General features: G+C 40.9%; 1 protein-coding gene across 4 annotated transcripts in view; it reads right to left on the reverse strand.

Annotated features, from left to right (window-relative positions):
- Positions 1 to 27,554, reverse strand: part of sox6 (SRY-box transcription factor 6) — a 136,484-nt gene that overhangs the window by 41,597 nt on the left and 67,333 nt on the right. For all 4 annotated transcript variants that reach the window (XM_069173461.1, XM_069173463.1, XM_069173462.1 and 1 more), the window contains 3 exons: positions 26,438 to 26,527; positions 15,467 to 15,639; positions 13,706 to 13,774 (listed from right to left, as the gene is read on the reverse strand). In XM_069173461.1, the coding sequence (XP_069029562.1) occupies positions 13,706 to 13,774; positions 15,467 to 15,639; positions 26,438 to 26,527 (332 nt within the window). The remainder of the gene's footprint in view (positions 1 to 13,705; positions 13,775 to 15,466; positions 15,640 to 26,437; positions 26,528 to 27,554) is intronic.

Below are 27,554 nucleotides of genomic sequence, written 5' to 3' on the forward strand. Positions count from 1 at the left end.
GAGCAGCCTGGCTACTATGGGCCTGTGAGGGTTAATCTAGCACAGAGCCAGATCACCTCAGGGGAACCTGCCTGGAAAATGGGTTAATAAAGGTCATCCCCCAAAATAAACACTTTACAGAATGTTTCTCCATTCATCCCTCCTTAAAATCAACTCGCAATAAAACGGGTCTGGGTGCAATTACTGCCGCTGCATTGGGGCATGAAATCAACCTGTCCCATGTTCTGGCTGAGGTCTGCTATGATCTCCACTTTTTCAGCCTGGGCTGCTCCCCCTGTAGACCTTTTACAGGAGTAGTTGCACACAGTTTCTCTCACAGCTAGCAAGCTAAACCTACTTAAAGCAACTTTATTGATCTGTCCAGAGGTGCAAAGCTAGACTGAAAACTAAATAAATAGAAACCATTTTATGTCTACTGAGCTTTTACAGAAGTGCAAGTGCAGAAAGTGCATTATAGAAGAATAGAAAAGTATGTAATTCTTCCAAAAGTAATTCTACAAAATATGCTGCCGCCGGAGAAAAATAAATGGCCAAGGAGACTGCGACAAATTCCCTTAAATAAAACATCGCTTTATAGGGATTTGTGTTCCAAGTTTCCAGGCTGAACGGATGAAAAATGGAGCTTGGCCTTGCATGTATGGAACATATGGAAAAACACAATAATTAATGTCACAACATGAGGTAGGGCCCGTGACTGGTGAGGGGACACTGGGGAACACAGGTTTTCTGTGTCTGTATACTTGGACTGTTAAAACAGATGGAGTCTGTTGCTGAATGTGCGGCCGTCACAGGGCAGAAAAGGACTCCCCCAATCCCCGTCCCTTTAAGTGTGTTACATGGTAGTCCATATATTTTCGTGAATGACCTGACATACGTCAGCGGTAAATTAACAGCTCCATCAATTGTTTTTTTTAAATACATGGATTTAGTTAAGTCTGTAAGCAAATCTTTCAGAGTTATGACTCCTTTATTTTGTGTTTAAAAATTAACAGTTCCTAACACTCGCAAGACTGCTGTACATTAAACTTAAAAATGCATTGTCTAATGTTTAGGACACTACAAACATAATTATGATAATCCATTTTCAAATCCAAAGAAATAAAGTCAAAACCACTACAGCTGCTTTGGTTGAGGAGACACGCAACAACAAAAAAACATTAAAATATGAAATATAGTTTACAAATTAAATAAAAATATATTATTTGAAAAAGGACAAATGTGACTACATGAATTAATATAACTGCATTGTACAAATCAAATTATACACACTGTATATGTATATTGAGAAACATCAGCACAAGGCATCTGATATATGGATGTATTTTTCACCGGCAACATGAAATGATAAGCTCCGAATGATATAATTTCATCTGGGATATCAGCTTTTATTACTATTATTATTTTGAAATATGGAGCAGAATATACAACGTTCATCGAGGCAAGACAGAGCAGAGATGTGCGTTGGAGGGGAAATAAGTGCATTGAGTTTGAATGGCTGTGATTTGCAGTAATGAGCTCCACACATTAAAGTTTAATTTACAGCAGCTAATGTCAGAGAAAGGCAAATCAAATTTTGAGGAGGTTCAAGGTGGCAACAAATAGTGGAGGTTAGTTGAGCTGTCAATTAACAGCTGGCACAGTGGGTGAGCAGAAAAACAACATTTCCAGGAGTACTTTTTTCCTTATTTTTAAAGCTGACTTTCAAATTAGAAGAAAACAAATTATAAAGTGTAAAAAAATTTTTTAAAACACAGACGGAAAGAAAGTGTGTACAGATGTGTGGCTTCCACTCTCGCTGTGTTACTGTGTTACCCCTCCACCCCTCCCCGCTTTAAGAGTTACCCTCAAGTTCATCTATGTATGGGCTGAGTGCCCAGGATATTTCTATTGCCAAGATGATCTTGAGGAGTCGGAGAATGAAGTGGAGCAGATGTGAGTGGGGCACTCGGGCAGCGTCCTCTCGTCTCCTCGTAAATACAGCAGTATTGTTGTGCTGGCACTGCTCTTCCTTTGTCTTAGCACTGCTAAGTACTGGATAATGTCATTTCACACCATCTGCCCCCAGGCTTCATTAAAGATACATGAATGGGCTATCTTATGAGGAACAGGTGCTATTGTTTGTCCCTCAAGACCCAGCACTAAGGATCTGACTCGGAATACTTGAAGAGGAGCATCTGTAGTGATCAGTCAGACAGACTTGGCTGAGGCCCCCGTCTCTGCCAGCACACGCTCCAACAGAGGTTTCTGGGGGAACTCGGCCGCCTTGCAGCATGTATCATCAATTCAGATGACCTGATGAAGTCTGTAGCAGGCCAGCACGCAATCTGTTTCCCTCTCAAGGAGATGCTGGGATTTGATGAATAGAACCAACTTGCAGTTCTGCCACGAGGAGGATACCATACACATACCATGTTATGCTCGAGCTCTTTTCTTTTTTATAGCAAGACACATTGCAGAAAAACATTCAGTCCCTCTGTTGTCCTGTTGTAGTTTGGTAACTTTTACGGATTGTTCATTTGTGCAAATAAATCTTAATAAGAGTAAGTTTAACAAGAAAGCAGGTCCACAAGCTTAACTGACTGTACAATAGTACACAACAGCAGCCCATCCTGCGGTCAGACTGCAGAGGGCGAGCCAGACGGCTCACAGGTCTGATGTGTAAATACACAAGGTGTAAAAGACACGGTAGACTTGAAACAGCTCCGTTTATTTCTCCCAGCACACACGCAGACCACACTGCACACCCAAACACTAATACCAGATTTATCTTTTTTTATTATTCCTGTAACACACCAGATTATCACTTATGGTGAACTACATATAGCACTCAACAGTTTTAAATTAACAATGCACTTTTCTTTCCAACAAGCTGTGTGATTAAAACACGTTTCAAATATATTTCTACAGAGTTGTATTAGGCTCAAGTAATGCTATAAAGTATTTGTGCCAGTAGAAGACTAGACTAGACTAGTGAGCATCTTCCTACAGCATTCACGCAAGCAGCTCCAAAACACTCAGTGCAAATGGAGATGTACAGCGCATTACAGCACTCACTTGGGACCCTGTCAACACCCATGCTCCTCACTGTCTGTTACAGCCTCTACAAAGCACCCGGGAGGCCTCGAGACCCCCTGCTGGCTTTCCCTCTGAACCCATTTACACTCCCATGCACCGATCCACACTCAAGTTTTCTAACACTATGGACCACAATGCGCCATGTCAAGGAAAGTGTGAGAGTTTTTGTTTTTACTGGCAGATTTAGTCAGTATTAACATGAAAACGCAGCAAAGAGGACAAACATCCATCTGGTTGTCACCACGATTCATGGTTATTAACTTGAAAGGACCTGTGAGATCCTGGATCTTCTATTCTGTTTAATTGCTACTTGACACCTTTTAACACACCTCTCACACAGATCCTTATATTAGGTATAATCTGCATTCATTTGCCATGAGGAGACTTGTAAAAAGTAAAACCACTTCAAGTATTTTTTATGAAAATTCTGACAACAATATGACGACAAGTAGCCAAAAAAATTTATGGTGATGATAGGTCATTCTGTAAAATCGTTTAGGTAACAGACGCCTTTCCCATTAGGAGGAGATCACAGTCACCAGCAATCATTTAGAGGAGGACTCACATTTCACTGACATCTAATTTTAATAAAATCACTTCCACACTTTAGTAACTGTCAGATCCGCAGTCCTCGCTAATCTTCTTTTTCACATTTTCTGTGGGAGGGGTTCTGTAATTTCACCCAAGGAGGATAGGCTCCAGCTGTTGCTGTAAGAACTGATAGTTCACACTTTGTTCCCCGCTGCTCCCCACCGAGCTGCACACCGGACGCATGCGAGTAGAAATCACCTTTTGTGATCCATTTAAAGGGAAAGTGATCTTGAGCTAGCTGGCAAGTCTGGCTACATCCCAACAGCAGCACACATAGTAAAACTGACACAAGACAGCAGGATATGTTTAACACCCGCCACTGTGTACATAGCCCGCTGGGTGTACACTGTACTGGAGCCTAACCAGGAGGAAAAACACTCAGAGGAAGCACTTCTGCCGAAAACCCTGTGTTGCTTCAGAACTTTTCCCGCGATGAAACAATCAACGGTTCTTTGAGCACACATTACTCCCTTCCTACCGGCCACTTACTGCTATACACTGAGCATCATGTGGCAGACGCACACATTGATCGAGCAGAGATGCGATGGTGTTTGGATTTGTCTGTAACTAATGGTAATCAGACAAATAGATCAATAGATTTGAACCAGACTTTGATGCTTCAGACTTCTACCTTCAAATGAAGGTCTTCCTATTACCACCCACTCGACTGAAGCACATTATTCCTGCTTGTCTGCTCTGGAAATTAGAATGGGGAGGGCAAATACACTGGAGAGCTTCAGGTCAGCAACAAAGGGCCCTTGTCCTCATCAAGGCTGTGACCTTTTTTCCCCACTTCCTTCCTGCATCTGAAATCCTTGTGCAGCTCCCTTTCCTATAAAAGTCAAAGATAGACCAGAACCATAATATTTTCTGTGAATTCTGACTGTAGGGAATGTTTGCTGAGGTTTGAGTGAGACGGCGCACATCAGTCATATCTGTGTGTGTTGCACTGAGTGCTGTTTGGGATGAAATGCAGCAAATCCAGACACTTGAGTGAGGTCAGGCCATCCAGAGGGAATAACCAATGGTGACTTCTGATTCCACTAATTCCTTACACAGCACAACAAGCCTTCTTGGAAAACAGCCATTTCAATATGTCTATATTAAGTCGACGGCAGCTAGAAAGCAGGGTAGTCCAACCCTCTGACCCGACAAACACACTCCACCCCAAATCCCTCCACTCCAGCCCTCCTCCAACTCGTGGCTCCTCTTGGCTCCTTTGGAATCCTGGATAAAACGGCAGGCTACTGTTTGCTTAAATACACTGCCTGGCATTTACAGGATTTCTGCACACTGCTCGAATTTAATGCAGTTTCAATATTAAATGTTGTAGGAAGAATAGTAAAAGCTTGACCTCAAGTCTGACGCAAAGTGGTAAAAATAGGATGACAAAAACAAGTAAAAGAAACACATTTAAGTGCTTGAACAATTAAATCATACATGAATGCAAAAAGGAAAGCTGTCTTTCTCAGTCTTTAAAAAAAAAAAAAAAAAAAAAAAAAAGGATTTGCATAGAAAATAAATGTCAAGGTAAATTTTCAAGATATGCTCCAGTGGCCAGAGAGAGAGAGAGAGAGAGAGAGAGAGAGAGAGAGAGAGAGAGAGAGAGAGAGCTCTCTATTATGGTATATTGTCAGTGCTGTTGCAGTGTATGCCATGAATTGTGCGCACACAGCAGCAGAGTTTTGCATTACAGCCCTAAAATACAGATTCTTTATAACAGAAAATTCCGTGTTAAATTTCTGAACAATATTAGTCCATTTTGTGGGGCAGCGGGATACAGTAATTATATATATTTTTTTATTTTTCAAGGTCTGGCCCTAAAATTAAGGTTCGTAATAAACTGGCCAAATCCCTTTAGGACTCCCTCAAACAGCATGTGTAATGATGAGAGCAAAGAGAACAGACATAAACAGACCCAAAACTGGGTTTGGGGCTGGTGTCATTATCCCGTATAAAGTATACATCCCTGCCGTATGGAAATGGAAATAAGTGAATTGCCTTGGGCCCTCATTGCACAGGGGCAAGTGAGGTTCTAAAGGACATTGGACACGGGTTAGTCAAATAGCCAGCTACATACATGTGATGTGAACAGGGTAGGGGGAGTGGGAAATAGAGAGATTTACTGTAAGTATGTTAGGATTAGGAAATAATGTGGCTCGAAGGTTTGAAATGTCACATCTTCAACACTTTGAAGCAAGCACAGAAACATAAACACGTTGTCTGTCCACCGTTTTGATAATAATAATGTTTTCTCTTTAGGCTTGGCATTTCCTGTTATAGTTCACTGAAGCATGTAAAATTATTTCAAAATTGTATTCAAAATGTATTTAAAATGTGAGAGAAAAACATCCTTCTCTTACTCTTCTTAAGTTAGTGAGAACGAACTTTGACCGTGAAACAGAAGAGCACCCCTAATTTGCGTGATGGGATTGTCCACACTACGGCTGGATTTCCCCCTCTGTCTCCTTCTCCTTTCAGAGACTGAGGCTCTGTCTTCACTATTACCTCCCAGCTGCTGGGGCCACACAACACAACAGAGCCCGTTCTGTTGTTCAGCAGAGAGCAGGCCTGTCAGGAGGGGGAACTTTATTAGACGCACAAGTTCACTGAGACTTTCAAACATGCTCAAATATCACCATAATGATGAGCTAGAAGAAATGTAGTATTTTCTAAAAGATCAAATAAAAGAGTTCATTCAACAAAAATACTGTTAGATTGAATTATATTTTAGAATTAACAATGACATTCATAAAAATGTCTTGGGGGGGGGGGGGAGGTATTTGGAAAATTGAGTTCTGGAAAAACAAACAAAAATACAAATCTTTAACTCGGTTTCCACAAAATCCTGTGCAGGACAAAATAGCTCATTCATTGTGTTCTGTTGGGGAATGCTTGGACTCTCCTCCGCCCCAAAAACAAAAAGCTCCTTTTTTGCATTAGCCATGGGCTGAATGCTTTGCTTTGCCACCCCAGCCCTAAGAAAACACGCACCCCTTTCTCGCTGCCGGCTGCCTGTGCACAGTAGAGTCTATTAATACAGCTCCTTCTCCCTGTGAGTGTGCCCACTGCTGAGGACGACGCACACGCAAAGCCAACGCAAAGACAAAACAGTTTGCACAACATTAGCAGAGAAAACACAGACCGTGCAGTGGGGGAGAGGAAACTAAGTCAACATCACACTGGAGGATGTGTTCTCCCTCAACTGATATTTTTCCTTTCGAGGGTCGAGGCACAATGGGTGTTAAGTGTAGCCGCTTTCCCTTCATCCAGGGGAGGTTTGTGGAGCTCCAAACAGGTGCTTTATTGTGATATTCAGGCCCCAACGTAAAAGCACTCCATTCATCATACGTGTATACAAAGAATAGATGTTCAGCTATCAGGATTATTTAGCACCGCGATTCATTTAAAAGGCAAATTCACATTCCTGTATGTCAGATAATCTTCTGTCTTGTGCCACTTATTCTTGTCACCTGAGAGCTGAGGTTTTTTGTTGTAAATGAACCCGTCCCCGGGCTGCTTTAGAAACCCCTCAGGTGACTCATTTTAAGTAGACCCTCAGGTGTGACTTCACACATTACAGCCGTTCATGTGGCACCTCTCATATGGAGGCTCTTAATTATCACTGCTTAAACTGCTGAGGTGTCTGAATACAAAGGCCAATTACACAAAAGCATGGCTTTATTGTGTAATTTACAGCAATAATTGAGCTATGTTTGTCTACAGTCGTACCTCACAGGCAAAGACACATTGCAAGCAAGCGCATGTCGCGTCTCAAATATCGTTAAGACAGATCTGTTCATCTTTTGTTATTTTTAATTCCAGTTTTCACTCAAGTGATTCATCTTTTTGCTTTAAAGCGATATAGTTGAGTAACACTGCTTGTTAATTATTATTTAAAGCTTCACACTTGTGTTAAGTAAAGAGATTTCATCCAGAAAAAAGGAGACTGCATTGCGCCCTCACGGACCAAAACCTACAGACAAATGTCAAGTCCATTTTCTGCAACATCTACTGTTTATATTGCTAATCAACAGACACATGGCATTACATATCAACTGTCCGTCCACTTAGCTTCATTTGCAAACCATCATTGCCATCGCTGAGGTTGTGCCTATATTACACCCTTTTGTGCATCATTAAGTTTTAACATGGCCGTGATGGCTTTATTGTTTAAACTGCACATGGCTTTGTTTAACGTCAGCATTTCTTCTGCTTCATGACAAGGAGTCGCATTTCATAACTAATTAAATTGATCCCTCCCTCCCCACCAATAGAGTCCACTAAATGGAATTATTTGTATCCAAGTGTCAATATATTAAATCACAGGGGCTAATGAGTCGGGTCACCGCTTTCTTTTATCTTCAGTCTTGCATGTGCACATCTTCATCAGCTAACAGTCTCCTTAAATGGAGGATGAACATGCTGGACAGAGGCTCCCTGGGTGAGAGCCAAGCCTGTCTGACTAGGCTGTTAATGCCCCCACATAATCCTACTAGCAGGCTAACACTGAGCTCCTCAACACAAGGGAAAGAACTGGCAGCACAGGATCTACGCAGACACGAGTGCACACACAGCAGCACACACGTCCACGCTTAAACACACACACACACACACACACACACACACACACACACACACACACACACACACACACACACACACACACATTATCATTTCCCTGCTCTATTATTCTCTTATTATCATGCTAACACTTCCAGTCTAGCTGTGCTAATTGGGGGACTTACACATTCTCTTTAACAATGTCTATTTTTGTGCGCTTTCTTTTTTCTTTTCTTTTTTGCCAGTGCATTAATAAGAGTCTCACACTGAGAAAATCATTTGTGCCGGGGAGACAACAAAAGCATCTGAGAATACACAAATTAGCACTATTATCTTTATAGAATTACCATATGGCCCAGTGTTTATTTAAACTCATCTGACTGATTCTAAATATTTACCATCATTTTGTACTTTTGGAGCTTTTGCTTGTCTAAATTGGTAACCAAACAGAATTGGAGCATTAGATTACAGGAATTGAATAATATGCATATTCCTTTTTATAATAATAAAAAAGTGATGACCAACCATGTGCTAAAAGGCAATTTATCATATGGAACAAACGCTAATTTGATAGTATTTGTTTTTGTTCGTGCTGATAGACCCACTTATATTATTTGTGCAGCACTAAACAAAGCTTTCAAGCTCCATCTGTAGTAAATAGCTGCATGCGGATGGGAACACTGAACACAGGCCAATTACTTGTGGGAAACTGCCTAACAGTGCCAAAGACCTTGATGATTTGTGTTGCAACAGGACCATGACCCCGACCCCGGCTACCCTAACATCATCTGAATCCCACTGGAATGGCACAGCCGGAGCAGAAGCTGGATTTTACTGAACATGTCAAGAATGACTTGATGATAGCTGCTTGTCAAGCTATACGTTACACATCTGTCATGCCACATCTGCACAGTCCAAGTTAAAACATTAAAAAAAAAAAAAAAAAATCTAAAAACCAGATTTGCTAAGCTACAGATGTTTCCAGAGAACTGCTGCCACAACTGCTTTTAAATTGTATGTAACAAAGTGTTGTTTGTTTCGAGCAGTTAATAAACTGTTTCTTTGATTTCTTTTGGTGCAATCAACAGCCATCTGGTTTGTCCCATAAGTCACTTACCTCGCTCAGTATGTATGACAGTTGCAATTATTAAAAAAACAAACAAACAAAACAATACAAGACTGTGTAGCAGAACAACTGTTTGTTTTTGTGAAATGGGCAGATTCCACAGCCATTGAATACAGAAGACACATTTAGAGCTCCCCCTGTGAATCTTCTGGTTTCTTTATAACAGGGAAATAGGACATCCATGTCTAACTGACTCAAATATGTTGCTGTTCAGATTTTTTTTCCTTGTGGAAAAATGTATTAACTGAAAGTGAACAGGCACACGTAAGATATTTGTTTGTATAAAAGTTGTATCAAAATATATACCTTCAAATCTACCTCTAGATTTTCCATCTTATAAATTGTCGGCAGCTAAATGCAGGTATAATTGAATTTTTATATTTAATCTCAGGACCTTTGGCTTAAACGTCTGCATGTTCCCTGCTGTTTCCTTACACCATTAAAGACACATGTGAGACAGCCTCTAAGACTTTGAAGTGTGGACTGGACAACAATAAAGTGGCCTTTTCCCTTTTAATCTCTGGTTTTCCTTTTAAAATGAAGGAGATACACACACGCTGTGTTTGTGTATCCTTGTGGACACAAGGTTAAAGGTAGAATGTGCAGGCACAGAAAATATGTGTGTAAATACAGTGAAGATAGAGTTTGAAGCCAGGCCATGTGTAGGGAGAGAACAGCAGGTCAAAGGGAGATACAGAGAGTCAAACCTGCTTGATGAATAGATCATTTAAGCTTTCAAAAATATGTGTGGGAAAAAAAAAACAACTCTAGTTGACAAAGGCCTCCATAGAAATGATTATCTGTCAGATCTCAGTGGACTCATGGTCAGCACATCAATGCCACAGTCAATGACACACAACAATGTCATGATATTGTGAAATTTCTGATGGATAACATTTTTTTTAAATGAAATGTTCTGGATTAAAAGTGTCCCTCTGTTTCATCTGGGGAACTCTGCTTTCTCCAGCCTGTTTGTGAAGATAAAGTTCACCCTGACCTTTCAGCCAGCATTTATTCTCTTGATGTGTGTATCAGTGCGTGGGTCCCTATGTGCCTTTGTACTGTACACAATCACCTCTGTGCATGTACTGTAAATGTGTATTTGCATGCCTGCATGCGCATTAGAGTCGTTCCCATCCTAAAGCAATATGTGAACTGGTTTATTAGCATGTGAGGTGAGGGGATGGGTGCCCGTGGCATGGATAGTTCTGTCACTTGAGTTTTATAGAGCTTCACATCACATGAGAGTATTTTATTTTGTCTTTATATGCATCAAGGATGTCTTGCCTTTAACTCTCGTGAAACACATGAAAAAATATGCCAGCAAACAGAGTCACCAGTCTGATGATCAACGTGATGCTGTTTAGTAGCTCATTTGCTGTAACTGCTCCCATTAGAAGTGGGAGAAAGTGGGTGTGATTATGAAACAGAGAGACATGAAGAGGAGACTTAAATAATGCTCAGGGCCTGAGCCCAAACAAATGAGAAAAACAGAACAGTGTGCTGATTATTTATTTTTTGTGGCCTCCCAGCACCTACACACATACTCAAAGAGATAAGCAACTTATAGGAAACCAGCTCTCTGCTAATATATATGTTTAATTGTCACATGTGTCCTATAAAATCCTGAATGGGGTTTCAAATTTCCAACTAAATCAACTCAGTAGTTAATCTAATCCTGAGATTGAATTAGTGCCAAGATGATTTCAACGATGAGGATGGACTGAAGGCATACAAAGAAGCTGAGGGAAAAACACACAAAGCCTTGAGCTTGAACTTTTGATAAGCCCCTCACACTTCAATCAAAACATCTGCTATCTTAAAACAAGTGACATTGTAATCCCGAGGGACAAAGACTAAATCTCTCTCCCTCTCTTGTAGGAATGATGAAGAAGGATAAAAAAGAAAAAGGATGGCTATTCAAAAGGGAAACTTGATTGAACTCCAAACCTCACCAACTAAACCTCTCAAACTACACACTTCTGATAGATTCCCTTCAATCCACATGCAAAAGGCCCCTTGAAAGCACACACATAACGTGCCAACAGCAGTCTCCAGTTGCAGTCCCCATGGTTTTATTGTTTGGGCTGTTTACAATGTCCACTATGTGATCCGTCACATCATCAATACGACCCCTGAGCAAGAGGCTTTCTCTTGGTTTTCTCCCTGAAGCCAAAACAGAAGGACTTTGATGGCAGTAGGGTTTCCAATAAAGTTTAGTGCTCTCAATGCTAACAGCAGAGTAACTCAATCCCTCAACGCTGCTCATCACTTTGCTAAAAGTCTGTGACACTCAGGCTGGAAGCTTGTTTACAGAACTAATTAAGTCAAAGCTGTTATATATTAAACTGGCCGGGGCATTTTTAAGAGGCAGCAGTAATGAAAACAGAGTGGCAAAAAAATGCTTCACTGACTTGAACCTGGCTCTCTTTTACCTCCTCTCGCTGACACTCCAACTGGAGAGGAGAGGCCATCACCACACGCAATATTTGGAGGAACATCTTCTGCTCTAAATAAGTTGCTGCCGGATAAATAATGTCACACACGGTGAAACTTTTTCAAGTATTGAGTGATTTTTGTGTGTTCCTGGGTGGTGTCCGCCCAGTGCAGCCAGCAGAGGCTGATGGGTAATGGAACAGATGGTCTGAACATGGGATTCCTATATCTAATTGTGAATGTGGCTTTTTTTAAAATTTTATTTATCAGCAAAGATCTGTGAAAAGCTGTCTGACTGGGCTCCGCAAGAAAGGACTTCACTTATATCACTGTTCAATTGTTTGAAATTGATATTTAGAAGTACGTTGCCGTACACACGAACCTGCATCTTCTTTCAAAACTATGCATTAAGGTGAATTTTCTGGTATCATTTGCTTGTAACTTTGTGATGAAAGCAAGGGCCTCTAAAAGGGAGATTCTTTGGGGCTGTGCCCTTGTGCTCAATGAGCATTAGTAAAGGGCCCTCTATGTTATGAATAATACCAGCTCCTCTGCAGTGTATAAGGTACTTCATTTTGGAGTGTTTTCTACACAGTGCCAGGCTCTGTGCTGGTCTTTAGTAGACTGTAGTATGGAATCATTTTTCCAATTGACTCTCCACTGACGAAATGAAAGGTCCGGGCTTGTGGCTTCTCAAGGGGAAGTTCAGAGTGCGGCCTTTCTCTTGCATGGAGCCACTGACAGAAGCATTTTGATCCCCTGGCAGTAAATCTGGTCGTTGTGCGAACTGCTGTTAGAAGACAGAAGTTTGCTTTGCCTCTGTGTATCATGAGAACAGACTGGGTTACATAGTGATGTGATGCACCATATAATGCATAGTTAAGGAGACACTGCTGTTTAGCAACATACCTCAAATTGTGTTTCTTGTGAGGACTGTAAAAGGTGAATATTCTTAAGGAAACGCTGAACAGAAAGATGCTCAATGAAACACTGGTGTTGTTTTTGCAGGAACGGTTTGTTGCGACGGAACGCTCAAAGAGAGAGTGCAATGAAAGGAGAGGGTAGGGAGAGCTGTCAGCTAGACGAACAAGCACAGGAGGAGGAGGTGAATGGAGAAGGACGTGCCTGACACCAAACACACCCAGCAGTATAACGTTAGCTTCACAGCCTTGACCCCTGCCAGTGACCAATCCTAGATTACCCTGGACAGTCTGACCATCTCCAGCTATGTGCAGCCTGGGTGGTCTTTCGTTGCATCTTTGCGCTCTGTGCTGTACCACATAAGGCACACAGTGAGAAGGATCATATCTGGCGTGATGTGCATAGTTTAAAAACTATCATAACACGTGAAGATATAGCAGAAGCAATAAGAAACTACCAGAAAAATGCCCCACACAGTGCCAGGCACACAGCACAATTACAGTATAGCTCGTGTGCTGTGTGAACGATGCTACGTTGCCCTTCTGAGACCAGCTCTTTTCAGATGCATTTACCAGCTTCTTTCATGTCCCCCACCTCCAGGCTCTTCTCCATCAACAGGACTCATTAGCTGTTGTTACCTTTCCCCTTTTTTTTGTGTTCATTAAGATGTGCTAATTATTCGCCTCCATATTTTAAAGCCCTCCCGATTACCAACAGCCAATTAACATTTGATGAGAGTGATGAATGTTAGTGTGACACCGAAATGAAAGAATTTTTTTTTTTTAAATGAGGAGAAGCTGACTGAAGTTAGGATTGATATTTACTTTAATGTCTAATTTTATTGATCTGTGCCATTATATCCAGACGTTTGGCTCATGGTGACAACAGTACTGCGCTAATTATACTGAAGAGGCGGAAATGTTGTAGTAATCAGTGTGTGGTGAGGTGTGAGCTGCTGAGTGTTAGAGGGCCAACAGAAATGCATTAACTGACCTGGATCTGCTGCTGGAGGAGGTTGATTTTGTGCTGCTGCTGCAGAAGCTGCTGTTGTTGTCTTGCAATCTGGTTGGAAAGAGAAGTAAAGGATTAAATCAATACTGGTCAGACTCACACAAAAAGGGAGAAGAATTTAAATTGTCCAATATTTTTGTTTTGTTTTTGACCAAATACCAGAGACACTGAGATACTGCAGTATAATGTAATGCTGAGAGCTATCAGGCACTTTGCAGTAGAATATGAGCTGAGATGACATACTGCTGCACGGGACATAGAAGTTCAATATTAGAGAAAAGAAAGAACTCGTCAGTAAATCAGAATATATTAACATTTTTCTCTTCAAGTTTTTTTCGTGTAACTAAATTGCTGCAAAATTTGACAAAAATAAACTATTACATTCAACACAAAATGAACTGTGGTAAAAGAGAATAAATGATTCACAGGAGGGACGAGCGTGGTTCTGATGGAGGTAGCTGGTGCAGGCAGAGTACGGGTGACAGAGGTCCCTGCTGCCCCTGAGTGACGAGCAGAGACACCGCAATGTCTCTCATCCCAGCACTCCCTCTTTCTACATGCTCACTTCATTGAGCATGACAACCTAGTTTTAAGTGTCATTTAATTTTCATTTTTAAATATAATTACAAAGTGTTCACTGTAAGATATCGGCCGTCTGCAAATGTGTCAAGATTAATTTGTGCTGGCTTCCTCACGAGTGTCAACAGTTAATTACTGTGTTGTATCTTGATGGTTTGATGACATTCTAGCTCTCAGCGGGCTCTCTCGCCCTCCCCACCCCCCCTTCTCTCCCTCACTCCACTTCCATTTTATTAATATTCCTCCATTTTAAAATAAGATCAAATAATAAAGCATCTTACGTCACTGTTCATTCATGCTGCAACGTCTACAAAGCCAAAGAGTTGAGTGTAGTTTGCAAATGAACATCATTGATTGAAAAAGAAATCAATACTGTTAATGTATTATTAGTGTACTATGACCGAATGCATCACTCCAAGGTATATGGTCTATCTCTTCATTTACCACAGGGAGCTCTGAGAGTGTGCTGAGAAAACTCTGAGTGAACTCCTTGCTGATAATTGACTCATAGCCATTATGGTGGCTGGTGATAATAAAAGTGTCGCCCGTGTGGATAGTTTGTGTCCTTATTTCTTCCCAGACATTAACACACTTCATGGCCTGTGCTAATTTGCTGATTTGTACAATATGGCTCATTGGCCTGATTTGTGCTGCAAATCTAATGCCAGGCTTGTTCTAATAGGAGTCGATTTATAAGATATAGAGGGACTTCCATGTTTAATATAACGTTTAATTCACACATTCCCTCGCATTTGTTAGTACAAGTCATAATAACGTTTTTCCGACCACACAGCATAAACGTGGGCGAGAGAGCATGACCGAAATAACCGAGGCAATATAGAATATAACATCTCTTAAATCTAATATTATTCCAAATTCCTACCAAGGAGTCAAATTTTATTGGCATTTTTCAGGCATGAAACGTAATATAAAATAGAGAGTCAATTTGTTATAAAATTTATTTAATCAGGTTTATTATTGAGACTAAAGTGGAAATTGAAAGAGAGTAAACAAGATTAGAGGATGAAGAGGAATGAATGTTTCAGATAGCAAGGAAAGAAAAAGAAAAAAATGTGTGGCAAATATGGGAAATGATGAGAGAAAAAAGGGCTATTAGAAGGGACGACACTGTGAATGTGAGAATAGAAAACAGTGAGCAGTTACCTGCTCCTGCTGCTGACGAGCTAACTCCATTTGCTGCCTCTGTTTCTCCATCTGTGAGGCAGCGAGCTTCTTCTGTTCGTCGTGGGCAGCCAGGAGCTGCTCTCGCAGGCTGATCAGCTGAGTGATCATCGTGGAGAGCTGGTGCTCCTTTTCTGCCAGGCTCTCTGGAGTACCTGATGAGGGGGGAGAGAGAGCAGTGTCAAGAGTGGAAAGGATAAATACAAGGTGCAGAGCCTAAGTCATAAACATAAATACAAGTATGTGTTATCCATACCTGAAAGACAAAAAACTCAAAGGTTTCATAGCGGCCCTGACTAAATAACCAGGGTGTAGGCTAATGGAGGAAAGCCCACAGAAGGCCTTGTTCATTGTATACTGAAGTGCCCATGCTGTATACACCGATCATCGTATTGTGTTATTGTACTGAACACAATCGTTAGTACAAAGAAAACCACACAGGCAGTAGCCAACTGCAGGGAATGCACTAGAAAGTGTTAAGGTCACACACAACCTGGAGTTGTCTGTTTCACTGGAGCTGGTGTTCGCAGCTTTCAGAGGACGACATGGAAGGAATTGTTCCCGGCACACAGACAAAGAGCTGCAGGGGGCTGTCAAACTGAGGTGGCAGCTTATGTCAGACTTCCGGGGCTGGTCAGAAAGAAAGTGTTGAGTGTCACTGTTTGCATCGGCCTCTGAACTTCCATATGGCAAATCCCCCGACCCATTAGAAGAGCAGTTCCTTACAGATTTGTAATGAATGGTTCCATCTAACTTGTCAAAAAAAAAAAAAAAGGCACAAAAAACAATAGATGCTCAGAGTGCACGATGATAATCATCATTAAAGACAGATTTGTATCTTAATGATCAACAGTGGATAACCCACTCTCACTTTTGTGAACGCATTCTTCAAAAAAAATAAGCAATGACAGACCAATCGGCTTACTTCTCTCTACAGTCACATGTCCGCACTGTGTGTGATAGAGAGAGCAGCTCCATTGCACTGCTCTCTCTCTCCTCCTAATCAATGCTAAGTGATCTTACCATTGACTTACACAGCCAACATAATTGCCAGTGAGAGGCTAGACAGTAACTCACTCTCCTCCCACTGCACTCCTGTGTGACAAGCTGATCCGGGGTAACACACAAAAAACAGATAGGAAAAGCGACAGAGAGACAGAGAGGCAGTCGGAGAGAGGCAGAAAGATAAAATCATCAAGATCCAGATAACAGTACAGTGAAGTCTGGCCCGGGGCCAGCAGGAGCTGAATTCTTTCCTGGGTGTCTTCCTCTCGTCTCTGACCACATCTGTCTTGAGTTTCTCCGAGAGCTCCCAGGGGCCCTCTCCACTCAAACTATTTTAATTTGACTAAACACCTGATTTATTTTATCTCTCCGATGAGGAAAGCCGTTTGTCTTAATAGGGCCTGTCAACCTCCAGAACCCATTCAGGGCAATTTACTGGCAGGCTTGTCTGAACCTCAGTTCGCCTCGCTCTGCCTGCTGCAATGCAAGAGAGCTGCAATTCTCCATTTATTCTCCTAACGAAAAAAAAGCACCTAAAAGCAGCTATTCATTGGGCCTGTGTGCAGTTTCCAAGGCTTGAATTGACTTCTTATTCACCCGACTACACTTGTTGTGAATGGCTTATCTGTAAAATTGATACAATCAGCACCAATTTTATTAACCTTTGTCTGTGTCCATAAAGGAGCTGCCTTTTACAGATCACCAGCGAGATGCATCAGTTGTTGTCACAATAAATCATTGCTATCAATACCGTAGCGGGAAGGAGAGATAGGTGAAGGAAAGAAAAAGAGAAAAGTGGAAAGAAAGAAAAGACAAAGAAGAAAACAACCATCCAGAGGCCATCAGGTCATAGAAGACTTTGTAGTGGGCACAACACATCTGGACACAGTGCCACCCTCCCGGTCTGCCTAATTACATATCTGTCACTCGCTAGTTTAAGAGTATCAGGACTATAAAAAAAAAAAAACACATAACATTGCACAAATGATGTGGACTGTACAGCACATGCTGTATTTTTAGTCTCTACATGGACATGCAGGGGGACTTGTGTGTCCACAGAAAGGTCTGATGGGCCAGTCTGAATGTGGAGTGCTCAGTCCAGCCCAGACACCACAAGAATACTAACAGAGGGTCCATTGTTTTGATGTTGAGCTGAATTGGGGGAAGCCCAAACCGTCCTCTGTACGGCAGCTCAGGCCTCTTTTCTGATTTAATCATAATTATTTAACAATTTGTTTAGTCTTTCTCTCTCTGTTTTCGTCAAAATCAGTGTTGAAGTATCAACACGCATTCAAATATTATTCAGATTAATGTTGAATGCTGAAGACAAACATTTAAACACAGCTTTAGGCCTCCATATATCTGAATATGAAAACACGGTGGAAGGATTTCACCTTGGAGACTGTACACAGCTGAGCAGAAAATCAGACGTATATGTTTTTTGTTGGCTGGTTAGTGTTAAAATCTCTTTCTTCCTGCTTTGAATTATGGATCAGCTTTAAAATGCAGATAAAACTTTTATTGGGTGGTACAGAAGAGGAGAGTCGTGGTCTGTGTCTGACCAGCCTGCTGACAAAAGAGGCCGTTTCCTGCATATTGCATGGCTTTTAACAGCGGTAGGGCTGGGGCCCGCCTGTTAACATGTCTCCTCACATTGCGCTTCCGATGGCAGACAGACAACCCAGAGATGCCTTGGCGCTACATAAACCCAAGCAGCCAGCCCAGACCTAACATGTTGTGACATCCTCCTGTTAGATGACTGAGGCGCGGTAGGACAATACCCAGCTGACACAGGAAGAGGATCCCAGGAGTGGTCAAGCTGTGCTGGCACTTTTCTTGTTGTTTTCTCAGGCCAACTTCAGAAATTTGAGATTGACACATAGTAGGTGGAGACAGTAAAGCTGTGTTGTTCAGTTTCAGCCCATTCAGTATTCACCTTTTGAGATTCTTGCCTCTTTTAAACGTCACAAAGTAGGGCAGAAAACATCAACGGGTGACTAAATAAATGATAAGAGAAAAACAAGCAGAGCCATGGTTGCTTGGGGAGGGACGGGGGTATTTGAGCCTTGGGGTCTTTGGATAAAAGGCACTTTGTAGGGGTGCGATTTGTTTTGTCCAATACCCACATCTCCCTCTCTCTTGGCTCCCTCCTCTCTGCTCTAATCAAGCAGTCTCTAATTTGAGTTCCAAGTCCAGTACCGGGGAAAAAGAAGGAGGCTTGTTACTTTGAAGAGTCCCGAGTGAATAACACAGATAAAAGATTCAGGCACAAAAAAAGAAGAAGAAAACGAGGGAGGGTGAGGGTGAAAAGGGGGAAAATCACAAGGCACCCTATTCTCTTGCCTTCCTTTGGTTAAAACAGCTGAGCCATTATGACCAGATCTGAATTGAGTTTTTTTAGCACCCAAAGACTGGAATTTCTTTGTCTCTCTATCAGTCAGCCATTGTGGATGCTTCCATATGCTGCAAGCCCATCCTAAGTAAATTAGGACTAGTCTAAATGCTACGATTGTACCAAGCTGTATCTACACCGACCGCACATAGCTTGAATGCCTTGCGTGCTGAGGCTCTCTCTCTCGGCTCTCTGCTAAAGTGTGTGTGGATGTAGACACGAGTGTGTACAGATGTGTGCCGCCTCAATTGATAAAAGGTACATGTCTCTGAGTAAATGCACTCGTGTGAACTCTGCGGTCACCTGACCCTTTGTCCATTCTTTCAATAGAGCCAATAGAGTAGCCGTATTTATTGGTACGTTAAAAAAAAGAAGGATTCTTCTGCTCACAGACCATAAAAATTGCTTCAATAAAATCCTGAAACACAAGCCAATCTTTATATTAATTCTCTATTGATATTAAAAAGGACTGAAAATATTTCATGCTTAAGATAAAAAAAAAAAAGTTGGATAGAGGATCTTCATTGGCAGAAAAGCTGGAATAGCAGGAGCTAGTTTTATGACATCCCTTCGCTTTTAACTTCTATACACTTGTACAGCAATGCTACAAGGCCATATGTGTTTCCAGTAATATGGTGTTAATGTGTCTCCATGTCCTACAACCAAGACAATATGAGCAACAGCTGTTTTACCTGGCTTGCTGCCTCTGCAATGATATAAAAGCTGTTAATCTTGCCAATAAAATCCCATTAACAAGCATAAGCAGTGACTCATGAGCACGTCATCCACGGGCTCCAGTTCCTCTCAGTCCCTGAAGCTTACCTGGATCAACATATAGGATTGTTCACATTGAAAAAGTGACCATCATCTTGTTTAAGAAGTCTGATCTGCTCAAGATTTTAATACCGCTACGGTAGTCTGGATATTAATATTATAGGGCCTCTTACAGTGTCTAGTATGTTATCTGTTTGTGTGTGTGTGTGTGTGTGTGTGTGTGTGTGTGTGTGTGTGTGTGTGTGTGTGTGTATATATATATATATATATATATATATATATATATATATATATATATATATATATGGTGTGGTGTGGAGAAGGGCAAAAGCAGAACCAGCACCATTTGCATATATATATATCCTATCCTATCCTTATCTCTAATGTATCTTGTGTTTTTCCTTTGTGTGTTTTGTTCATAATCTTTATGTTGCATGAACTGGAATGACAGTCTGCATTTTCTTCTCTTTTTTTTTTTTTTGTATTACTGTCACTGGACCCCAAACCCACCCACAATATCCCTCCCCAGAGGGTCCCCCAAATGATGCTAGTTCTGCTTTTGCCCTTCTCCACACCACACTATATATATATATATATTTGAGTATCGACAGATGTGATTTTAAGATACTTTTACTCAATCAGAATTGTTTTAATGGCTCAGCATCATTTTCTTTAAGTAAATGTTCTGATTGGCATATGGATAGATTATTAATTAAAGCACACTTCATCTGCAGAGGTTCTGTTGTACATGGTGAACACTGATGGAGACTAATATTTTGATGATAGAGGAAGCTTCACTCTTCACTATAATTATGCTAATGTAGAAGCTCCAGCACTTAACTGTATATCCATGACACTGGACAAGGTACTTCATCAAAGCAAAGATAGAGGCTCGACCTGAACATATTACTCCCCAGGGAACGCCAGTGACCTTTAAATTCACACTAAAACAATTATTTTTTTAAAAGAAAGACAAACTTAACACAGAAACTTTACTTCTGTTCTCTCAGTAATTGAATGTGTCATTCTTTCACTCATACAGTGCGACAAACCAGAGCTCCTGGCATCATGGTAGGTGTTGTATACAAGGCAGCATATAGAAAAGATGGTTACATGAAAACAAAGATTGTCTCCGATCGCTCTATTCCTCTCTCACAGCCTTTATGATGGTAAGTCTGACCCGCTCGCCCTCAAAATGTAAAAAGAATGCACAGTTTTCAGGGTCTCTCATACAAAACGCTTTAAGCCTGCGAAACAGTGATCAAAGCAATGGCTTACTGTCTGCAAATCCTTGGAAGTGAATTAGGAATTGGATGTTATCTCATTCTTTTCATCCAACGTTTATTCATTGGTCTTACCTATACAGCTGATAATTAAAGCAGAATGTACTTGTTTCCTTGAGCGGTGAAAAAGAGATCTTTGAAAAGACTTTCAGACTGTTGTCTTTGATGGATAAGTGTATCAACAATGCCTGTGTTTTGTCTGGGTTTAATCCAGATCACAAGTGATAGACTGAAATAACAAGAATAACAGGAAGCACAGAGCTGAGGCCAAAAAGGGCATTCACAAAGCATGCAAGAGCACCTGCTTGGTTATCTGATTGTTAATGCAAATCCAGTCATTAGAACTAATCACAGATCATAAATGTTTGCATTAGCCTTCACCATTGCAGTGTCACAGTGACTTTCATTTGGAGAGTACATTTATAATGCCGGGATTATCATAACGTGGTGATGATCACACAGAACAGAACAACAGGGCTGCAATATTGATTTGTCTAAAAGAATCATGGTGACATGTACAGTACTAACTAAGGGTGTAACACAAAGCTAATAGAAAGCATCTTTTCTTATCCCTTCATCTCATAAAAACAGTGATCACTTTTGTAGTGGAAAGGGTAGACGTTGTTAGAAATTATTTAAACTCCTTTATATTCTGGGCTAAATTTGTTTGATTTATTATACAAATATATAATATAACATTAAAAAACTATATTCTTTGGTTGCTATACTTTTTTACAGATGTACTTTGATTACTCAAATTTAGCACGATTTAAACCCCAACTTTCCAAAAGGAAAATGAAAGGGACCGAACCGAAATAAAAAAAAAACTGTGCATGGGTGGTGGTCAGCATGAAAATACACAGTGCAGTGGGAAAATAATAGGTTTAATATTGAAAAGATGATCAGAATTTCTTTCGGTTATATTTTTCTTCAGAAACTGGATGTTGTACAATTGCTGTTTAGAAGCCCACATGATCACCACGTAATAAAGAAGGAAAAATGAAGAGTGAGGAAGTTATTGACAAAAGTCTGAGTTCTCATGGCCATTTTTTGAGGTGATCTCTAAGTCTATCTAGTCATTTTGCTATTAGATGAAGCTTAAATATCACATCGCGAGGTAAAAACAGCAACTGTACTTCATTCCGAGTTTTCTTTAGAAACTAGTGTATAGATTGATGTTGTGAAGTGTTGAGAAAAAACAGGCCACGTTGCATGAAATACAAATTGGACTGGGTTGCTCCTGCAATAGCAGAGAGCCCAGCTAAAAATAAAGTTAGTGTGAAGTGCCTATAAAAATGATGTCATCTTGCATGCACTTTTGACATGGTCCCTGAAATTCAGATGTTGTTTGCATGAGTGCATAATATAAATATCTGAATAATGTATTTGTATTTGTTCACATTTGTATTACAAAAATTATAGCCAGCCTAAAATTTGCCTTGCTGAAGGAAATTGATGATTATTTTATTTTACAAATGACACGGGTATGTTTCTGTCAACTCCGTGAATGTTTTACTTTCTCTTCAAATGAAAAAAGGATTAATACGCCATTATACGTCTTTAGTTGAACAAACCGTTGCATAGCACTGGAATATAATTCAAAACACAGAGAACTGGCTCTCTATCGCAACACAGACATATATGAGCACAGCACTTCCTTTTTTTTTTTTTAACCTCCGTAGCCACAAGCTAAATTCCTCAATTCATTAGAGGAGAAAAACACACAGTCCAACACTCACATGCATTCATCTGGCAAATGTGGCCTGAGGAATAATGATTTACTGTGGCTCATATTTCACCTGAGTGCACAGGGCAAACAGTTGACTGAAGTGTTGTGGAGAAAATGCTAACTGAGGCATTTTTGACTGGAGCAACTGGACAGATACTGTTTTGTGCTATTTGTGTGAATGTTTTTGTATGTTTGAGTTGATAAAATTAAAATAATATACAGTATGTTGTAAAAATACACAAACCATTTGAAATCTACGACACATAATTCTTTTCCTGCTTGTTTCTAAACCTACACGGGTCCGTTTTGCTGGGAAATGTACGCACAGATATTTTGTTGTGTGCCTCCAGTAGCATCAAACCCTCCATTTATGGGATGAAGTTAGATTTTAAAGTGAATAAACATGTTTTGAAGCGAACCCATACGACTGAACAATATGGGCTCTGTGTTCACACACTGGACTCCTTTCTGTCAGTGCAGGAGTGTAGCCAGCACAGGTAGGGCCAGCATCAAATCAGTCTCAGCTGCCACCCTGCCCTGCCCTCTGTTCTCCTCCTAAAGAGCTTCCACTTATCTGCCTGCCACAGGGGCTGTCTGTGTGCACCCGACCACTGTCATGTAGACACCATCCTCAAATTGATTGTGACAGCGCAAGAACCCCGATTTTTCTGCTTCCGAATTCGAGCTGCCATGTCAACACTGGTGGACAGCGTTAAGCTTTTTCTTTCTTTCTTTCATTCTTCCTTTTTTAGCAGAATCCAAGAGAATGAATATGGCTTGTGTTCCAATTTAGTAACTACATATTTTCCTCCAGTTTGACTAAATGCTTGTGTATGTTTTTTTTTTTTTTTTGCCCTCAACGGGGGTCAGTAAACTGCCACTCAGCAGGGAAACTTAAACAGCTCTGTTGAGTATGAAGCTCAAAGACCCTGAACAGAGCCATGCAACAGAGAGGATTCTTATCTGCCGTAGGACACCGTGTGCTGCATTTGTATATATTTCACACAATTTATGTGTGTGTATGTGTATATATATATACATACATGGATACATAGTGCATTAATCTATGATTTATTATAAGCTTCCTACTGCATGTGATGACTGAAAAATCTCTTTGAGATAGACAGTATAATTATAAATGTTGAGTCTGAAATCTTCTTCTCTGTCTAGTTCTTTCTCTTGCACTCCTTCCACCTTCCCTCCTATTATCTGCTACTTTGTGTGGTTTGGAGCCTTTCCAGCCGGCCTCCCTTTCTTGCTCTGCGGTTTTGTTCAGGAGATTTCATCGTTCCTGCAGATTGACAGCTAAGCTCAGGTATGAAAACAAACAGTTAGCTCTGGAATTGACTGGTGAAAAGAAATCTGCCACTAATGCTCCTTTGCCAACTCTCCTTTTTACCTTCACCTACTGATGCTAAGCCCTAACAGCATACAAGAAAAGGCAGTTGGAGATTTGAAATCATTAACCCTTAATAACACCCTTCTACATGTGTATCTTAAGCACTCTGCCTCAACTGGATTATTTCACACATTTCAAACTGACTAAAAAAAAAATTATTTACCTCAAAAACAGCAAATTATGCAGTCGAGCAGCCACATGACAATAAACTATAATTATAGATGTGTCATCTGTAAGAGGTAAATGGTTGGTCAGGTTCGCAGACCTTGAAAAGCGAATCTGTGATGTCGTGGATACTATTGTTTTGTTTTGTTTGTTTACCGTACGTGCTTCTTCACCTCAACAGGATGAAGTATTCAGGGCATGTTTGAACACAGCTGCAGTAAAAAGAATGTCTTTCTTTTCATAGGTAAAGCCTCGGGTCAAATTCTGTCACACCTATTGTTTTTCATTTTCATTTGTTTTGTCAGAGCAAGACAAAACTGTTCCCTCATCAGTCAGATTCCACCAGTTGCCTCACAATTACTCGTCTTTCAAGGTTTTGATGGAACAATGTCAAAAGGAAGCCTACAAGGTGCTCAGTATAATTGGCTGAGGAATCAGTGAGCCATCAGCATAGAATATACAAGGCCACTGTGCCAGTAGTTAGTGGAGTCTTTATCTGCATGTCAGCCTTTCTTCTCTGCTAGCTTTATTTCATTTCAAACCTACAGGCATGTTTGCCTTTTGTACCGATTTTAACCTAACAATTAATGGAACTTCTTATTCATCATAACACTTTAGATCTTAATCATAAGGTGTTTTCTGCTTGGTACCTTTGTTTGTGTTTTAATTAGGCGGACCTTGTGCATCTCCAACCCTGGGCTTCTTTTTAATTGCCTGTATTTACATCAGGCAGACATCAAACGCAGAGAGAGAGACATTTGTAAGGGTGAGCACAAAGCAGCCCTTTGAAATGTCTACAGTCATATGAAATGGCATGCTAATTAAAAATCTAAGGCAGCCTCTGTGATAGCAGAAGCATTTATATTTGTAACTGCGGTGTATAGACTGTCTCCATAACTCATCAACAGACAGAGGCCATAGTGTTTATTATCAGGCTCCCTACCTGTTTACAGACCACCAAGTAACCTTCCCGTTCCCATTCATCAAACAGAAGAAATGCCCTGCCTGTAATTCAACAGACCAGCTTTCAAAAGGCTAAATCATTTTAAACATTTTACCCTGTGCACTTTGATCTACACTGGCATACAGTATGCTGGGACAGGTACAATGAATCTAGTTTACCAAGCAATGATTTATCCTTTAGTTCATTAAGGTTATTGCCAATGAATATACGTATTACAACATTGGACAGCAGTTTTTCTTTTTCCTCTGCAAGTGGAGAAATTGTAATTCCGTAATTAAAGCCAAACACAACTTTTACTTACGGCATTTTTATGAAAAGAAACAATTGAGCAAATGATCGACGTCACCTGCACAGCAGTGAACTGTGGACTCCTCATAGGCTGGTGAATTATCTTCTTGAAATGTAAACTAAAAATGTTAAAGTGTGATATTGAGAAAAAAGCAAAATCATGTTATGTAGATGGTTTCCAAGACACAAGACGTTCTGTGATAATGGTTTTGACTGAGGGTGAGTGCAGGAGCCAGTGGTGTTATCAGCCAGCTGGTATTGTACTTTCCTGTGCTGTATAAACACACCCGCTTCCTGTAACAGTCAGTGCTAAGGACTAAGCTGCAGCCCTGCCCATCCTCAGCCCACCTTCACCCTGTCATAAACAGAGATTTTGGGGGAGTGCTGAGTTGCGCTTTGCTGCGTGCAGTTGATACGCAGTGCAGGGCGTTCACTGTCAGAGTCGAGACATTCCACTCAGACGCGAGCCCGCCGAGGAGACGACTCTGCGCGTCTCCACACCGTCTCCTCTCCTCTCTGAGCGGCTTCCCTCCTTTCAGCTCAGCCGTGCTCTGTTTACATCAAGCACACATGGGGCTCAACAATTACCAGAGCAGCATGAACTCACTGCATGTGCCAGAGCAGAGAAGCAAAGGCTCAGGGCCGTCTGAAGGGACAACAACAATAAACCGCTGACAAGCACAGAGACCCTCCGAACGGGTCTAAATGCACTGGAATTTTGAAGAAAAGCACTTTGGATGGAATTGGGCATTCCAACAAAAGATAAGAGAGGAGAGAAATGAATGAGGAGGGTAGCCAAAGGCCTTTGTCTTATTTCAGCGGACAAGACTTATTCTGAGATTATACAGTACCCACATTATGTAACTGATAGGAATGAGGAACTTTTTAACACGGCTTCTAGTGTTGTTTGTGTGGTAAATCTGCTCTGTTCTGATGCAGTCCTTGTATTTCTACCTTTTACTTCTGCCAGCAGTTCACTGGTGTTGAGCCTCTCCATCTTCTCTTTCCAGTCTTTAGAAAGAAGTTTCTCCATGCATGACGATTCTGAAAAAGAGAAATTAAAAAGGAAATTTTAAGTAAAAGTAAAGTAATTTGTAGTACTGGACATTATATTTTTATGCATATCGTTTTGTGTATAGAGTGTAGTTATTATAATTTTGCAGATGGCATTAATCTATTAAATGAAATGAAAAGTCAGTGTATCAGATGAAAGAGAGGTATTTTATTGGATGGCAATGCACGGCGAACATTAAAAGAGACTCAGCCTGACAGTTGAGAGATGAGCTAAGGGCGGAGTGAGGAGGGACGCAGGCATTGTGGGGATAGCATAAGGGCAGAGACACACATTAAGTGGGAGGTAAGGAGTGAGACTGGGTACGTCCAAACGTTCACATAGCTGCCAATGATGAAAACAATTAACATTTGTCCAGCGGACAATGAATCAGAGGAGGAATGGCTGCAATCTGCCATGCTGTCGCTGGTGCAGCTGATAAAGAACATACTGGGCTGGCTGACCCAGGCCTCCACCGTCTCTACACGGTTAAGGGTTCAGCCTGTTCCCATCAAACACCAGCAGCACAAGCAAGCCTCCAACCCTCCACCTTGAGCCACTGCCTCCAATATGAACCGCAGCAAGATGTGCAACATTCACTGCTATTGAGCAGCAATCTCATGCAGTCCAATACTGGGAGAACAGTTAGTGTACTGTCTGTCTGATGAACATCGTGACTGTGGTGAATTCTGGATAGATTGTCCCCCCCTTTCACATATTATCTTAGGATCATATAATTTGTGAAGCCCAGGGGCACCATAATGAATAGTCTAACCACATATAGAGATCTTTTATGAACATAATTCTGAGCTGAAGGACACTTCATAAGCATGTTGTTATATAAAGCCACAGAAGAGGTTTTTCTCACTGTGTTGTAGCTGTAATGTTTAAAAAGAGAAAAAGAGAACAGCCTGTCACATGCAACTGGACTCTTCCAATTTCACCATTATCATCCTTAACATCAAAGACAGAGGAGATTTATGCAGTTGAGGATGTATACAAAGTGTTGTTTCCTTTTAT

The sequence above is a fragment of the Embiotoca jacksoni genome, unplaced genomic scaffold, assembly GCF_022577435.1.
Source record: "Embiotoca jacksoni isolate LCO1_2020_lvr unplaced genomic scaffold, fEmbJac1.0.p SCAF_6, whole genome shotgun sequence".
Classification (NCBI taxonomy): Eukaryota; Metazoa; Chordata; class Actinopteri; family Embiotocidae; genus Embiotoca; species Embiotoca jacksoni.